The sequence below is a fragment of the Parasteatoda tepidariorum genome, chromosome X2 (assembly GCF_043381705.1).
Source record: "Parasteatoda tepidariorum isolate YZ-2023 chromosome X2, CAS_Ptep_4.0, whole genome shotgun sequence".
Lineage (NCBI taxonomy): Eukaryota > Metazoa > Arthropoda > Arachnida > Araneae > Theridiidae > Parasteatoda > Parasteatoda tepidariorum.
This window is the reverse complement of record NC_092215.1, coordinates 56,095,196-56,113,318: the sequence shown is the minus strand read 5'-3', so window position 1 is coordinate 56,113,318 and position 18,123 is coordinate 56,095,196. Positions and strand designations below refer to the sequence as shown.

The 18,123-nt window shown below is 31.4% G+C and overlaps 1 protein-coding gene across 1 annotated transcript in view; it reads right to left on the bottom strand.

The window, feature by feature from the left end:
• LOC107453371 (adenylate cyclase type 1) overlaps nt 1-18,123 on the bottom strand; it is a 188,150-nt gene that overhangs the window by 36,503 nt on the left and 133,524 nt on the right. The window contains exons 7-10 of the mRNA XM_016070185.3: nt 14,835-14,979; nt 12,219-12,398; nt 12,101-12,141; nt 6,248-6,392 (exon numbers count right to left, since the gene is read on the bottom strand). Coding sequence (XP_015925671.1) covers nt 6,248-6,392; nt 12,101-12,141; nt 12,219-12,398; nt 14,835-14,979 — 511 coding nt within the window. The remainder of the gene's footprint in view (nt 1-6,247; nt 6,393-12,100; nt 12,142-12,218; nt 12,399-14,834; nt 14,980-18,123) is intronic.

Sequence of the window (18,123 nt, the reverse complement as noted above, 5' to 3'; positions counted from 1 at the left end):
AATCTTGATTTTCCAAGTCTTTTTCTTCCAAATATCTCTGATGATTAAAGTCAATCGTGAAATTTTAATTCCACCCCTCCTTTTTTTTTCTTTTTTGACACATATTATTCTTCAATTTCTTTTTTTTTTTTGCTATAATTTTATACAAGAATAAATTTATGTATAATCATCTTTTCCTTTTATTTAATTTTCCTTTTATTTAATTTTCATTTTATCTTTTATTGCCACATGAAATTTCAATAATAGCCAAATTAAATTTCAACACTACTAAAAAAAATCTCAATTCAGAGTGAAATTGATGAAAATAGTTTAAACAACAATAATACATCCATAATTTGAGTTATGACAGGCCTAATTATCTTATATAAACCAGGTCCAACAGTATAAAAGAATTCTTCAGCTTTCATATAAACTTTAATTACTAGTTGAAGTCCATTTTTTATAGTTTTTGTTTTGAAATGGAAACCAAAAAAAAACATCTAGTAACATTGAAATTTAAAAAAAAAAAAATCATGTTAAGTGTTAAATTGGATCAGAGAAACGTGTCTCGCGTTTTTATTGCTAAATTTGTTTCAAAAAATTTTTTATTGACTAGTCATAAGATTTTTTTTTAATTTTAAAATTTCCAAGTCATTATTATAACAAAACAATAAACATCGGAAAAAAGTTTTTGCATTGGCACTGAAACATAATTATCATTTCAAAGAAAAAAATGCATGAAAAAATTATTTCTCAAAATAGTAATTTTTGAAAAACAATACATGACCACAATTTACACACACACTAGAGATATTATTAAACATTTAATTATATCAATTGCATTACTTCTATTTAGAATGATAAAAAATCTTGTAATCTTAACTAAAAATAATAATTATGTCTAAAGTTATATTAAAAGAAAAAAGAAACTCAAAATTTAAATAAATAGATTAGTCCAAATTTAAAAACACATATCTAAATAATTTATTCATAAAACATTTTATTTTACTTGATTGTATTTTCTTTTTAAAAATAAATTGTGTTAATAATTATAGAATTAATATTGCTAATAATTCCAGCATATTTTAATTTTTTTAAAAATTACTTTTAAACCTGTAATATGTTGACACAAAGTTCTTTTTTTTTCTGTACCGCTATCCAGCAGCATCTTTAAATACTAAAAATTTTTAGGATAAGAACATTAAACGGAAATAGTAAATTTAATTAAAAAGATACTGAAAATTACCCTTTCTAATAAAAAATGAATAAAAAACTAGATAATTATTAAAAATAATCAAACATATTTAAATACAAAATTTCATTTTTACTACATTTGGTAAATTTAGTTTAATAGTTTCATGATAAAAATTGGTAGGTACTTTATTTACGTCGCATTAGAGCTGCACAATGAGCTATTGGCGACGGTCTGGGAAACATCCCTGATGATGATCCGAAGACATGGCCATCGCAATTTTTATCCTCTGCAGAGGGGATGGCTCCCCTGCTTTGGTAGCCCGACGACCGTATATTTTAAGGAGCCAAATCTACATCATTTTAGTTTTTCGATCGCTTTTTTCGATGGTTATAGCGACGATTTTCCAAAGTTTTAAAAATCATAATATTTTTATTTCGACAAAATTTTAGTACGTGAATTACGAATTTCAGTAATCACTTTTAAAACTCTTTATTTGTGTTCAGGTTATAGTTAATCTAAATGACTTATCGATCATGTTTCAGGTGGTTCTCATCGGATTTCCACGTGTTTGACTGAACGTAAACAATAACATGCTTCCTAAAACCGGAAAAAAAATTTAGAAAACTTCCGGTGTATCCCTCCGCTTATGCTATGCTTACGAGGGGCGATGTGTGAACAGGCTTAATATTCTAGGATGTTTTATTATTGTAATTTGTGATTAAATTTACACATCATTTTACCATTCATAAGAGTTTTCTGTAATTTACAAATTTTAACAAGTTGTGAGCCTAAAACAAATTTAAAAAAATCAATAGCAAAACAAATAATTCTTTCTTATGTTTTCTTTTCTTTCGCCGACTGGAGCCAAAACTTGTCCTAAACAATGACCCCACACCCGTACTTGAAAAAGTTATACCTCGTTATCATAGTCACCGTCATGGGTCCAGACGAATGGCTAGGGGAGTTCCTATTTTAGACAAAATATAATAGTGCTTTATTTACGTCGCACTATGAACCATTTATATTGCACGTCGCACATCCTAGAGCAGGGATGGTGAACCAATGGCACGCGACACAATATTTTGGGCACTCCACTGATCACAATCGTTGTTACACTATGAATTGTTATTGCACAAATGCTATGACACTATGAAGCATATGTAACAATTAAATTAAAATTCCAAAAAGCAAACAAAATAATAAACAATTATTAATAAAAAAATTAAAAATTAATACTAAAAAAACAATTAATAACCGTAAAAAACAAGCTAACAGTAAATAACTAGCAAAAAAAAAATCAGCAGTCCTGCTTAAACTAACATCTTACAACCTAATATAAGTTATTGGTCATCTAATCTGCAACAACAGAAGTCACACTGATATTACTTTAAGTTGAATTACGTGTATAACTGAGACATTGCAAAATGTTTTTTTTTCTTTCTCTTTTCAATGTAAATAAAGAGTTTTGAGTTGATAGTATTTAGTATTATTATTTTCCCAAATAATCACGAAGTCAGAATTATTTGACGGCACGTCTATGACCTCATTAAGCAATTATTTAGAAAAAATGGCACGTTGGTGTATAAAGGTTCGCCACCCATGTCCTAGAGGATGATGCGAAGACATACTATCACAATTTTGATCCTGACAAATTGAATTACAAAGAGGATGGCTTCTCCGCTTTGGTAGCCCAATGACTTGAGCGTGAAGTCGACCTCTTTACGGTAAAATAGTTTAACGTAGACCGATACTGCATAACCTCGGTACTTTCGCAGTCTGATCAAATTGGTCCCCCACCAGCTCACTGACTGCTGCCACATGTAAATCGGGCTTTATAAACCTCATATATAAGTGGAAAAATCATACATTATAATATTACTTTAAAAGAATTCGCAATTTTTTGTTTATTTTAGTTATAAACAGCCCACGGTTTACGCGCAAAATGTTGCAAAACATGTTTGCATATTTCACAGAAATGTGGACAACTGAATTCAGATCTGAATCACACAAAAAAGTCAGAATCACAGAAAAGTCAAAATAAGCCATGAATGGGAAAATAGTGGACTTTACAGTTAAATTGAAGGAAAAATTGCCTCACCGCGGAATTTTGCTACTTTTATGCTGCAAGGGGTAAAAAATATGCTCAAGTTTATTTATCTAGATCAATATTATTTAGATGTTAGGGTTGCTTAAACGAAATGAGGACAAGGTTAATAGCGTAGGACAAGGATGGCGAACCAATGGCACGCGACGCAATATTTTGGGCACTCCACCGATCACAATTGTTGTTACACTATGAATTGTTATTACACAAATTTTATTACGCTATGAAGCATATGTAAAAATTAAATTAAAATTCCCAAAAAACAAACAAAAGAATAAACAATTATTAATGAAAAAATTAAAAATTAATACTAAAAAAACAATTCATAACCGTAAAAAACAAGCTAACAATAAATAACTAGCAGAAAAATCAACAGTCCTGCTTAAACTAACATCTTACAACTTAAAATAACTTATTGGTCATTTAATCTGCAACAACAGAAATCATACTGATGTTACCTTAAGTTGAATTGCGTGTATAACTGAGACATTGCAAAATGTATATTTTTTTCAATGTAAATAAAGAGTTTTGAGTTGATAGTATTTAGTATTATTATTTTCCCAATAATCACGAAGTAAAAATTATTTGACGGCACGTCTATGGCCTCATTAAGCAATTTTTTAGAGAAAATGGCACGTTGGTGCATAAAGGTTCGCCACCCCTGGCGTAGGATATACAATAACGATAATAGCGCTAAAACGGTTATATATACCGTCAGAGGAGAGTGAATAATCAATTTACCAGTTCATATTGCAGAATTTAAATAAATTAAAAACTGAGTGAAAGAAGCAGGCAAGTGAAATTTAAAAAAAATGGAGATTTTTCAGGGAAAGAACTGAGTGGAAGAAGAAATTAAAATTAATTATGCTCCCTGAACTCAGAGATTGCATTGTTGATGCAAATTTTGCTCTGGTTAAGACAGATCAGAGCTCGATTAGCAAACCATAAGAGGTTTTCGTGATTTTCACCTCGATTTTGAGAAATGTTTATTAGTTTCGCTTGAATTCTTCTCGTTTGGCTTTTTAAACAGGTGTTCCCTTGTCTCCTAGATTCAAAGCTAAGAAGTTGAAAATGATAAAATCCGCATATTCACTGAGTGGTTGTTCAACGCTGGAAATTTGTGAAATAGTGACCTAAATTATGAGGAAAAATGAGATTCAAATAACCAATCATGATCCGCGTAGTTTACCATGATATAAAAAATACCCAAAATAGTTTTATAAACATTTCTATAAATTAAAAAAAATATCTTTTTTGTATGAAACTGCTAATTTTTAATGAAAAAATTTAAAACAATTAATGTTCTTCAACAGCTGTAGTTATTTTTGTCTAAAAACTAATAAAATATTTTAATTCAGTCTTAGACAAGTGTTTTATATGTAACGAAATGATATAACATTTTGACATCAATAATTACAGAATTATTGCCAATTTAAGCGATGAATACCGGGAAAATTCCTCTGAATCGCTCACGTTTCCTCTAAATCATTTATGGAGCGGTTTTCAGACTAATAAGGCTAGATAAAACTTGATGCCAGTTCGTTTTAAATTGATGCTGCTAAAGTTTAATTTCGGGAATAATAAGCCTATATACCTGTATAATTATTTCAGCTCTTCAAACAAAATTATATTTTATAAAAAACAATAAAAATCATCCTTGAAAATAAGCAGATACTACAAACAAAAATCGTTAAAAATCTTCCTTACTTAGAGTCAGGGTCAAATAAATATACCCACAAAAATTATGCCTTTAGAAATATACTAAAAAACATAAAGATTGAGTGAAGTAATGAAAACGTTTAAACTTTTACTAAAATGTCACTGTTCTTCAAATGTAAAGTCCCGCTAAAAACGTCAAAACGAAACAAAGCAAAGTAGTTTTGATACAGCCAAATTGCTGTCGTAATTGTTCCACCAAACCAATCATTTTATCAACAGCAGCAATGGATTTGTTGGAGATCATAATGTTTCTTTGTCTTGGATCGTGGCTTGTCCAATTTTAACGCACAGTGCGCATATCAATGACTTTTATTCTAATGATCGGATTTTCACGAACTGAATGTCGATCTTAAAAGATGGTGACCTCAAATAGTGATAAGGGGGTGACCTCAAATAGTGATAATAACTATTAAGTTACGAAAACAGACACAAAAAGTACTTGACTCAAAGTACTCTGAATAAACATAGATTCTTTTTTAGATATTTGGATTGCTGACACCCTCAAAATATGAGGGAAAGGGGCAACCCCTAAAGCAACGGTTCCCAAATTTTTCGACAATAGAACCCTAAATGATCGAGCTTATTTTGGAGGAACACCGACTTTTTTAATGAAGCTCCTTAGCAGTTGTGAATACAACCTAAAAGATTCCAAATTAATTTGGAAATATTCCATGTCAAGAACGAAATTCATTCGTTGTTTTATCAACAGTCTTAAAACTGGTTTTTATGCAAAGCAATTAAAAATTTACAGGTTTGGAACATTTTCTAGCCTTGGTTCTAATTTCTTTTCTTTTTTTTTGACAAATGCATAAGATGAAATAAAACAAAACAAACTGAATTATAGTTTTCGAAAAAGAATTGTTATAAGCTGTGCTATAAACTGGTTATTAAAGACTATCAAGTTATTTGATTTTGAGTTAAAAAGTTCGATTAGAAATACTGTTGCAATTATTTTTAAATTCATGTCGTTTTTGTAATTTATCAATGCATTGTTACTGTAAAAAAAATTATAAATTTTGTTTTGTTTTATGATTGGAATTCTACTTAAATAATATCACAAAAGATATTAAATAAATTATGGATACAAGCATAGCTACAAGTTTCAAAAATCCCAATAAGTTTTATCGAAAGGGTTTTAACTCTCTGAACCCCTGTGACCTTCCCACAGAACTCTAGGGTTCCACGGAACATGTTTTGGGAGCCGTTGCCTTACAGAATCATACTGAAACTATTGAAAGAGTAGTATTTACCTGTGTTTCCTTTAACCTGTCTTTGAAAAATAGAGTTACAATATTCACATGAGTAGATTTCTCTTGATCAACACTTCTCGCCTCAATTGCTTGAGCTAAGTATTTATTAACTCGACTTGTTGGTTGATGATACACCGTGGAATGTCTAAAAAGACAAATTTATCTTTAATTTTAATCAGTTTTTGTGCAGAGTGTTCTGTATTTACCCCCCTTAATGTATATTTTTTAGAACCCTCGTTAAAATGCAGTATATATGTTAGGAGTCACATAGCGACATTTAAGCAAGGAAGAAACAAAAGGGCTTTCAATATCTGTTGAGTCATTAGAGAGGAAATCAGAATGATAGGTCAAAACTGGGAGGTTTTTCTAATCATCATCTTTTATTTCCTTTGTTTTCTTCGGCAATGAAAAAGGTTTCAGGACTTTCAGCCCCACCCTTCTCACTTAAAATGTTAGATTTAGACAGTGCTTTTGTATAAATTTGTGATGAATTCTTTGATTGCATTTTTTTCCAGAATTCAAAAAATAAACATGAAGGATGGCCATTACAGAACACTCTATCTTAAGAGTGAAAAATTGAGAAATAGTAACAACTCCAGAAAAAAAAATTGCAATTAAGTGCAATGTATAGATTATTGTTTAATTTACAATTTTAATTTTAAAAAGTATTATCAAAAGAATATAAGCCATAAGTTATATATTTTTTAACTATAAGTGTTTGGTAAATTTACTTTTCCAGAAAGTTATTGCAAACATAAATTTTTTCTTCCACTTTTTAATATTTTCATAGTACATAAAAATTTGATTATAAGGGCATAAATCCTCTCAGTAAAAGTACTGCATCTTACAATAATCTTCCTTTTATCAGTGATTTACAAAATGTATTGTTACCTATGAAAAAAAACCTTTCTCATCATGTCATGTTAAAATCATCATGTCAAATGATCAAACATATCAGAACACAGAATGACAGAAAAAAAATAGGAGCGAAACAAGTTTCAACAAAGAAAAAAGTAATTTAACTATTAAGGGATGAGGAACAAGGTAGATAAATAACCAAACAAGATAATCAAACAAAGGATAGGATAAGAAAGAGTTAAGCATGTGGGTGTGTAACATGTAGAAAATAAATTAAAACTGATTTCCAAACATCGGGAAAGAATAGGATTCTAGAAAGATCATTAATTACTTTATTACAAGTTCTCAAAATATGAAACAATTCCCAGAATTCTAAATCAGTTGACAAAAAGTAAACTTTAATTAGAATTTCAGTTATGTTTGGCGATTAAATATTGTTTAATATCTTGATCTTAAGCATATCTTAGGTGCACTCTTATTTCTGGACATAGCTCAAAATGCGTGCTTAAGAAAATGAACACAGCTTTGTGTGCTTAAAAAAAATATGAACAGATCAAAATGTGTGTTTTAAAATGAACAGAGCTATTTAAGAAAATAGACATAGCATATGATTTCGTTTTTAAAATTACTTTATGAAAATTGTTCTTTTCTTTTTAAACAATAGACTAATGGCTCCAAATAAATTCGTAATGTGATTTAGTCCATTTGCCTAAAATCAGTTTTTATAGAAGTTTTTTTTCCTTTTCTTTCTTTTTTTTAAAAAAGATTTTAAGAGTCTAAAGTTGTTTTTAAAAGGTAGTCACGAGTTCTTTAAATTTAAAATAGAGATATTAAATTAACGTTGCACGAAGTTAGATTTTTAAAAACCACTTTATCGTTTAATGTTCTAAACACGAAGAGATCGTCTGAAAAGATACATTTGTACTACATCCAACCACCCAGACCCCAAATTTCAGTACTTTGCGACTTAATGATTATGCTTAGTGTTTAGATAATTAAGAAAAAGTAAGCACGAATTTTCTTATTTAGTTGTTAAGCTTGAGTTAAACGTTGAAATGGCGCATTTTTCTGTGTCCATTTTCCTAAACACCCTTTTTGAGCTGTGTCCATTTTCGTAAACACGTCATTTCAGTAGTGTTCATTTCCATAAACACACATTTTGAGCTGTGTCCATTTTTTTAAAACACGCAATTTGAGCAGGTGTATTCATTTTCTTAAACACGCATTTTGAGCTATGTTCATTTTTTAAGCATCCAATTTGAGCTGTGTCCATTTTCTTAAACACACAATTTGAGCTATGTCCATTTTCGTAAACACGCGTTTTGAGTTATGTCCATTCTCTTAAACACGTTTTTTAATCTGTGTCCAGAGTAAATAGCTCACCGACGGTATCTTTAAGTCGAAGTTAAAGGATACATTTAGTTTGTCCATTATACGCAAAACCATACTGACAAGAATTTGATAATATTTCTACTAATAATAACAGTAATATAATCCATGAGGTTGATGAAAGTTAGTTTGTTAGACAAGGAAGAAAGAAACTTTAAGCCCAAATTTATTCAGTTAACAATTTGGGTAAGGATTCAGGGATAACAATCAAATTATTAAATTTCGAACTGAAAAAAATTCATTATTAAAGTTCGAATGGAGAAACAATGAAATTATTAAAGTTCGAATGGAAAAATAATATAATTATCAAGGTTTTAATAGAACAACAATGAAATTATTAAAGTTCAAATTAGAGAGTATATTGAATAACGTGAATAATCTTCACAGATGAAATCAATCAGAAATATAAGTAACGGATTTCATCACTGAACTAATTACCACAACTATCAGAATAAATTAATAAATGATTTCTCCCCAAAATAATTACAATTACTATTAGAGTAAATTTTAGGGAAGCATATAACAGAGTTTACTGATAGCTGAAAATAGTATACAAGTGTCTGACCCTTAAATTTCACTCTTTGAAGATTTGTAAAAATAATTTTACTAATTGAGTTTGTTAATAAAATTATGTAAATCCTAAAAATTCTGAAACTTTTGAAGAGCTAAATGGAAAAGTAATGTTTTATTGGGTTTAAAATAACCATTAGAAATTAAAGAAGAACAATAATTACGAAATTTTTTTCTTCCATCAATCATTTTTTAATTTTATTAAAACTCGGAACGTTAGGTATATTGTATATGAAACGTAGAGACACAAGATTTGCAAAAATAAATATATCGTTTGTTCCCTTGAACATTTTTTCGTCGAATCTCAACCACTGGAAATTATTTTTCTTGAAAAACGTTTAAGCTAGAAACTGTGTAATTATTATGCTTTTACAAAAACTTTATTATGCTTCAATAATTTCTATTTTTAGGAATTAGTTTAATAAAGTTTAATCATTGTTTAGGTATAATTTACTGATGCTCACTATCTTTTAATGAAATTCAGAGAAACAATTATATAAGATTTACTTATGTTTGGGTAAGAAGAAAACACATCAGAATAATTACCCATTCTTGAATTTGAATAAAAATGGGCTCTTTCTTAGAAAGTACAGAATGTAACATATACTTACCAATTATATATGTAAAGACCACCTTCTGCCGTGTCAAAATTAAGACAAAGAAGTGTTCACATCAGGGGAGGCAAATTAATAAGGGAAAACAAAAGCTTGATCGAAATATGATAAATCACAATGAAGGAAGGTTGATGTACATTGATTGCCTTATAAAATAGAGAGGCTTCAGGACCATTGTCACGTGATTCTTCCTTCACGACTCACAATATCAAGTACAAAACGAGCGTTTTTGACGGCCCAAGACAACACGGATTCTTGTCTTACGTCTCGTGTTAGTACCTATTCTTTATTATGTATAAACTCGGAGTTAACGAGCCTGGGGAAGTGCTTCTATCTCCATCTGCCAGTCGTCCTGAAGTGGCTAACAACTACTTAAGTAGCAACCTAACAGATTTTTCAAATTCTGCGACCTCGCCGCCTTTCATTGCGATTTTTCAGATTTTATGAGTGCTTTTGTTTTTTCCTAAATAATAATTTTAGACCCTAACTTCCATATTTTTCCATTTTTAACTGGGAATTTAACGAAATAGACTGAGGACATTCTTTATAAAACACCCAGTAGTGTTGCTTACGTTACTATAGTTTTACCTCTAAGGACTGTACAAATATTACGTAAGCACCTACTGGGGAGAGGGTGTTTCTGATTTGCTTATCTTTTCAGACAAGGGGCGTGCTTACGAAAGACACTAAAATCACCTTATTCTCAAATTTTATTATTATCTTTGTTTTCAAATATATATACAGTCCCTGGAGAATTTATTAGACGCACTATAAGATTCTATGTAATATCTTAACTAGGTGATACTATGCAGTTTTATTGTTTTTACGCAACTGAAACCGGTTTGTACTTGTTTACGTTCGCACATTAATTGGTAAAATTCGACGATATATAATATAAATTCGACGATTGGATAAATTTGACGATATATTGTATAAATTAGAATATTTGTTATATCAGGTATTATATTAGTATATTATAATAATTAGACCAAATTATTAGACGCACTGTGGTTTTTTAATAATTACATGTTTTGCACAAGTTTGTATGCTATACTTTTCTATTTAAACATACATGTAATGGGTTTTTATTCAGGAGATTTTTTATATACTTCCTATTGGTATTTATTTTTAACGTATTGCATTACAATGTTAAACAATTGATACACGAACGTAAACAAGTGTAAACCGGTTTCAGCAGAGTAAAAACAATAAAGTTGTATAGTATCACCTGATAATTAAGATTTTACATAGAATCTTATAGAGAGTCTGACAATTTGGCCAGGGACTGTATATATAAATAACAACAAAAAAAATGGATAAAAAATTTACTAGGAAAAATTTCAAATTTGAAATGAAAGTTAAATTTGAGGAATGAAATATAATTTCTTGAAGAAGAAAAAACATTTGTTCAGAGAAGGAAAATACAAGAGATTACTAAATAATATTCTCCTCTAAATTTTATAAAGTTACGAGGCGCATACAGAAAGTAAGTTTCCCGATTTTTTTTTAAAAAAAGAACTCACACTTTCGGGAGCTTATTTATTGGCAATAAGTACAGCTATGTTTCAGCTATTTTTCAACATAGTCACCACCAGAATTGAGGCAGTTGTTGTATTGTGGGATCAACTTTTGTATCCTCTGTCGTAGAACTCTGCCACCTGTGAATGGAAAAAGCGTCTTCAGCTCTTCGTCGTTTTCAAAACGCTCACAGGAGAACAGGAATTTCTGGAGGTGCAAGAAGGCGGGAAAATCACAGGAAGTAAGATCAGGGCTGTAAGGTGGATGGTCAGACAACTCCCAGCCAAATTACGTCAAAACAGCTGCTGTATGTCATGCCGTATGTGGACGAGCATTGTCATGGAGGAGCACAACACCTACAGTGAGAATTTCACGTCTCTTGTTTTGAATGGCACGTCGCAACTTTCGCAGTGTTTCACAGTAACGGTAGACGTCTGTAACACGCTGGTTCCATTCACAGGCGGCAGAGTTCTATGACAGAGGGATACAAAAGTTGATCCCACAATACGACAACTGTCTCCATTCTGGTGGTGACTATGTTGAAAAATAGCTGAAACATTGCTGTACTTGTTGCCAATAAATAAGCTCCTGAAAGTGTGAGTTCTTTTTTTTTTTAAATTCCGGAAACTTACTTACTGGATGCGCCTCGTAATTGAAATGTAAATTTCGTAGTTACATCACTCATTTGAAATTGATCCTAAAATTAGATTAAGAAAGCTCAAGCAAAAATCAAGAAGGGATGTTGCGTCTTTCTTACGTAAGCACAGGAGAGAATTGCCTATTTTGTCTGACAAAGGGAGGATTTAAAAAGTGATATGTTTACGCAATATTTTTACGGTCCCCTAATAACGGTGCTGTCTATGACTAGTGTCTAAAAATGATTTAGAATAGTAAAAAAAATTACCTTTTTTTAAAAGGCTTCCTTAATTTGTCCGCCAGTGAAGACTGAAAAACAAAGTAATAAAGTAACTATTTAAGCCTAAAAAAAGTAAATTTATAAAGTTAGTGGTAAAAAAGCTTACAATTTTCGTTCCTTGTTTCTCAGTAGGGGGTCCAGATGGAACTGCCATATTCGAAAAAGGAACATCCATGCTGTATTTGATGGAATGAAGTAATTGCACCACAACATTCGAGACATTTTTGAAAGATAATTTTCTTCTATTACCCATTGCTCGCATTTGCACATTACTGAACATTAAAGGCTGCAAAATAAATTTTTTTATTTTATTTAAAGAAGCTTTCATTTTTTGTTACTCAAAATAAAAAACAGTTGAATAACTTATGGAGCGAAGTAACTGTTCCACGTTAAGACCTATTTCTATAACCCAAATAGAAAAAACCTTTTAGAAAACAAATTTTAAGCTGTTTTAATATATTATTTTTAAATAAGTGAACATTTGAAACAGCTATTAGAAAGAAAAATAAATTTCTTAAGAAATTGAAACATCCGTTCTTTGTTTGTTCAAAAAGGCATTCATAACGGTACATAATATAAAGGGTGTTCCGTAATAACCATCCTTATTACATGTTTTTAGAATCCTATTGAAATATTTTTACACCTTATCAGAAAGGCGGGAACTATGAAACTTGTTTGTTAGCCAGATGAAACAGAGAGGAAAGACTATTATTCGATATATCTCACAGTTTTATTATATAATGAAACTACTTTTGATGTTTTTCATCCCTCTTTCTTCCCAAGTGATTCGACAGATTTTGATAGCGTGTTTAAATTTAACACCTTTCATGTACATACTTTCTTTTTTCCAGTTTTGATAAGGATTCTAAAAATAGCTCTCCTGTGTATTAAGGGTAGTAATTACGGAACACCCTGAATATAATAATTTAACCAATACCTATATTATACCATTTAAAAAAAACATATAGTAAATTTCATCCAATTTTTTGTTGTTATAATAGGTCTGAAAATCAAAAGATTCTTTCCTTGTAGAGTAAAGTTATGTTATGTTACACCCCTAAGTTATTTTCATGCCATGTGATAATGTATTGTTATTTACGAATCTGTTTCACATTTAAGTAATTTATCACTAGAATGGCGAGAATTTGTGAAAATTTATGAATGAACAGGTTAATCTAAGTTTATCAAGAAAGTTTAAATAATTACTAGCAAAATTGTCTGTCCACCTTAAGAAGATGATTTTATATTTTTTATTTTATAACCGTCGTTGAACAGCGGACCTAATTTTTGGTTTCACGACTACTAATGTTCAACTCAGTAGCCTTGTAATTTTGAACCCAATCCAGAAGACAAGGACACTCATAGATCAAGCATTAGGACAAATTTCACTTAGTGGAGGACTTTTTGATGGAACTAACCAGCATTTGCGTTACAGGAAGAGGAAGACCACGAGAACCTTCCACGGTTAGCCTGACGGCAAGGGGACTCTAACCCATGCTCCGTCTACCACTAAGGATATTTCACGTCAGCACTGTGGTCGGTGCGGAATTCGTTTTGAGCAGCCATCGTCAGGATTCGAACCCGGTTCACCTCATTGGATGGCGAACGCTATATCCCCTGAGCCACCGCGACTCTAAGAAGATGATTGTAGGATTGTGAGCGATTCCAATTATTATATCTAGGGATTACGTAGGAACTGGAATCAAAGAAAAAATAGCAGGCGGGGAAAAGGCCTTTGCGCCAATAAGGATTTTTCAGCACAAAGACACATCGGCGTCGGTATGAACTCTCCAAAAATCAATCTTCTTACTGACTGACCACCAATAGAACTCCTGAAGCCGTCAGACTCGTATGATAGTGGCTTACTGTAGTTACGAGGAGAAGGGGTTAATCGTCTCGCTTTGGTTTAGATAGGAAGATTCATGTCATCTCTTGATTTCTCTCTCATAAGAAGTGGTTTTGCTTCTGTTTTCAAAGCTGTAGACAACCGCAAACTTTTAGTCGGGAGTAGTGGTCGCGAAAACTGGACAGTACAGTGAACGGACAACACTGTTACTTTAGTTTATTTGCCAATTTATCAAAATAAGAAATCGATAAAAATCCTTCTCTTTTATTCAACAAAACAATAAATTCTGAAAGCTTGATTATGTTTGAGAATTTGATTTCGTTCAAAGAGCACACATGGAAAGTAAAACGTTCATAGAAGTATTTTTTCGAAATTTCAAGTCAATAGTCAATAAGAAACTGTCCTTATGAGTAATAAATTCACCAAAAAGTTCTTTAGTCAAATTGAATAACATTAAGTTTCATTTCGTTCTGTCCAAACTTATAAATTTTATTATTAATTTCTTTTAAATTATTTTCTTTTACTTTTTAAAATAAGTTTTAATTAACTTTATCGATGAGTTTTGTAAAAGATTTTAGGAGATCAAAAGCTCAGTTCCATCTATAATTTTTTATTGCTACTTTATATTCTAAATTTTACATTCTTGAAACTGAAAATTTCTGCAATATTTGTGGTTTTTAAAAAGAAAAAACTGACGTTTTTGACCGATTTTAGGCTAATTCCTGTAAGAACCTAAATTTTTTTTCCCTTTTGATTAAAAAAAAGTTTAGTAAGTACGTAAGTACAGGGATAACTTTTTATAAATTTGGAATTTTGAAGTGGAATTTTTCTTTTTTTTTGTTGTTGTTATATATCCAATTAGACAAGAATACTTACTTTTCTACGATGACTAGGAGGAACTATAAAATAGGATACAACATTGTGCTCTCTTAAGTATGAATTGCGATCAGCTCCATGACCAGGTTCCACTTCATATTCTCCATGCAGATAATCAAATGTTGACTGAGTAACATGAACTCGCCTACAAAACAAATTCAATTAATAATAATAATTATAATAATAATAATAATTATAATATTATTATTAATAATAATAATAATAATAATAATAATTATAATAATAATAACTAAAAGGCTTTCCTCAAGTAAGAATAAAACTCTTCACATTTTAAATTTTCATGACCAAACTTTCAGAAGTAATGTTATTTGCTTTCATACAAAATTTATTTCAACCATAGAAGTAGTAGAGTAGTACTTTATTTACTGCACGATGTGTTCTTTTTTCACCACCGGTGAAAAACAACCCTCCCAATTTTGAGATTACCAATAACTAGCTTAACCCCGCCCCGTCCCCTGAAGAGGGCATCCGATAGCTCGAAGTGCGCGCAACAATCACATAAGCAAACATATTCAAAATTTTCAAATTAGAGTTTTAGCAAATAGGGAGAATATTAAATATGAAATCCAGAAAACGGCGTTACTTAGAAATGAATTAAATACAAACAAACATTACAAATAATATAAACAATATCAAACAGAAGAGATATTAATGTCGCATTTTCAGTAGGGGTGCAAAGTTAATAAAAAGAAACAATTACACATGTTAAATATAAGATGCTTGTAACTCAGAATATAATCACAGCTGACAGAACAGTACTTAAGGTATAAGTTCCAGGAAAAGATTTTTTTCTTCTTTTTAACACAGTAAATGTTTAATCAAAAGAACGTAAAAATGTGCAAGCATAACAGTGAGCATGTACATTGAAAGTCAGGTGAATAATTTATGACGCATGGTGCAAAGGCCAGCAGCCTCTCCTGAAGACAAAAAAAGACATATTCTAGGAACACTAGTGATTGAAATCTTGAAATGAGGAATCACATAGGGGCAAAGATCGACAGAAAGCATGAAAAAAAAAAAAACAGTTTAAGAGAAAATTCAAGTAAAAATCAAACCACAACAGGTAAATCAATAAGAGATTTAAAGTATGTCTTTCCCAACAATAGGCAGCAAGAGACCATCAGGATTCAGGCAGGTGCCTTGTTACTTAACAATTTTCTCACTATTTCCTCAATTCCCTTTTAGGGTTTAGGGTTTGACCAATGCTGCCCAATAAACTCATAGGTGGTTTTTGAATGAAAAAATTTCTCTCTAATGTGTTTAAAATTTATACAATGGATTAATATATGTTCCCAATCCTCAACTAGCTGACAGGTAGGCCACAACTGAGCTCCCCCGAAAAACCTGGCCTGATGATGTCCATGACAACCATGATTAGTTAGGAATTGATTTAAAAAGAAATTCCCTATGACTTTCCTCGTTTGAGCTTTCGGGAGGAGTTTACGACTACCAATGATCAACTTCGTAGCTTTGTAATTTTGAACCCGATTCAGAAGACATGGGAACACCTGGATCAAGTATTGGGAGAAATTTGTATTCGTGGTGGGATTTTTTGTGGAACTAACCTTCATTTGCGTTACACGGAGAGGAAAACCACGAAAATCTCCCATGGTTAGCTTGACGGCAAAGGGACTCTAACCCATGATCCATCGACTACTGAGCATATTTTACGTCAGCACTGTCGTCGGTGCGAGTCGGGAGCAGAATTAGTATCGACCAGCCATCGCTGGGATTCAAACCCGGGGCACCTCATTGGGAGGCTATCCCCTGAGCCTCTACGGCTCACGATGTTCTATTGATGACGGTCTGGAAAACATGTCTGACGATGATTCGAAGGCATCAAAACTTTGCTTCCTTACAGAGTGGCTGGCTGCCCCGCTTTAATAGCCTGACGACCTGAACTCGAAGTAGAGCATTTTACGGTAGAACAATCGATACAGATCAACAACAGATACAGATCGAGAAAAAATATCAATATCGCGCACCTTTGGTCCTTTCGCAGGCTGATGAAAGTGGTCACTCATCCGCGTTCTGACAGCTACAAGTTATACTTGGCTAGGATGATCTACTGGAAACCTTGTTTTGCGATCTGTCCACTGTGGGACTTAGAACAGTAGAAGCGGAAAAGGTCTAAAGATTGATTTTTACCTCAATAAAAGTGGTTTTAAAAAGAATATTTGAGATTAATAAGCATTTTTTACGTCATTAGGTACAATTTTCTAAATAATATAATTTATCCGTATAATAAGAATTGTAATTAAAGGAAGACATTTGTTTTTTATAGAATAGAAATCAAATATATATCACATTGCTGTTATCCTGAAAATAATCAATCTTTTGTGCTTAGCACAGCTATATTCTTAATCACAAGATCTTTGAGCGCCTGTTCTATTTACAAGGTAGGTAGGTTAGTACTTAATTTGCGTGTAACTAGAGCTGCTGCTAGAGTTATTGGCGGCATTCTATTTACAAAGAATATTTTACAAGGGTTTATGAAATGGAAAATACACAAGTGGGATAAGTTGAAAAACGCAGTAGCGATATCATCACCACAAATAAGGGTTATAAAGGAAAGTAGTAGAAGTAAACCGCAGATTGCGTATAACTGTTTAACCAGTTCGCATGAGAGCATTTAAAGTGAATATAAATTCCTACATGCATCCAGAGCAGTACAATGTCTTGTATAAGATTTTTAGCAACAGAAAGTGGTATCACCATTCTTATGCTCAGACAGTGCTGCACACAAGAATCGTAACTCATTGATCAATTTTTATCATTCTATTAACAGCAGTAGTCGATTCATAATTGTAACTGAGCAATTGATTGATTGTAATTGGCAGGTTCGATACTGATGTCCAACTTACATAGAATTTTTTTAATAATTTTGTAGGGAATCGTATTTAGCAACTTTGACAAGTATTTATCAACAAATAAAAGATTTGTTTGAATATCTTAAAATTTTGAAAAGTTTCAAGCAATTTTCTAAGTAGTTTTTGTACTTTTTAAAACAAAGCTCAAAACAAAAAGGGGTTATCCACAAATTTCATCGGATACTATTAAACAAGATTTATTAAAAATGAAACCGGCATTGTGGAGGACTACCCCCCATAAAAATATGTTTCTTTTTGCGTGTGTCATTTCTTCATGCCATCAAAGTTTAGTTTCTGGAACAATATTGTAAGGTTTTATCATTTGTTATTAAATTTCGTCTTATGATACAAAATAAAATCTGTGAAAAACCCCTGATCAGTTTAAGCTTGCCTTTGAA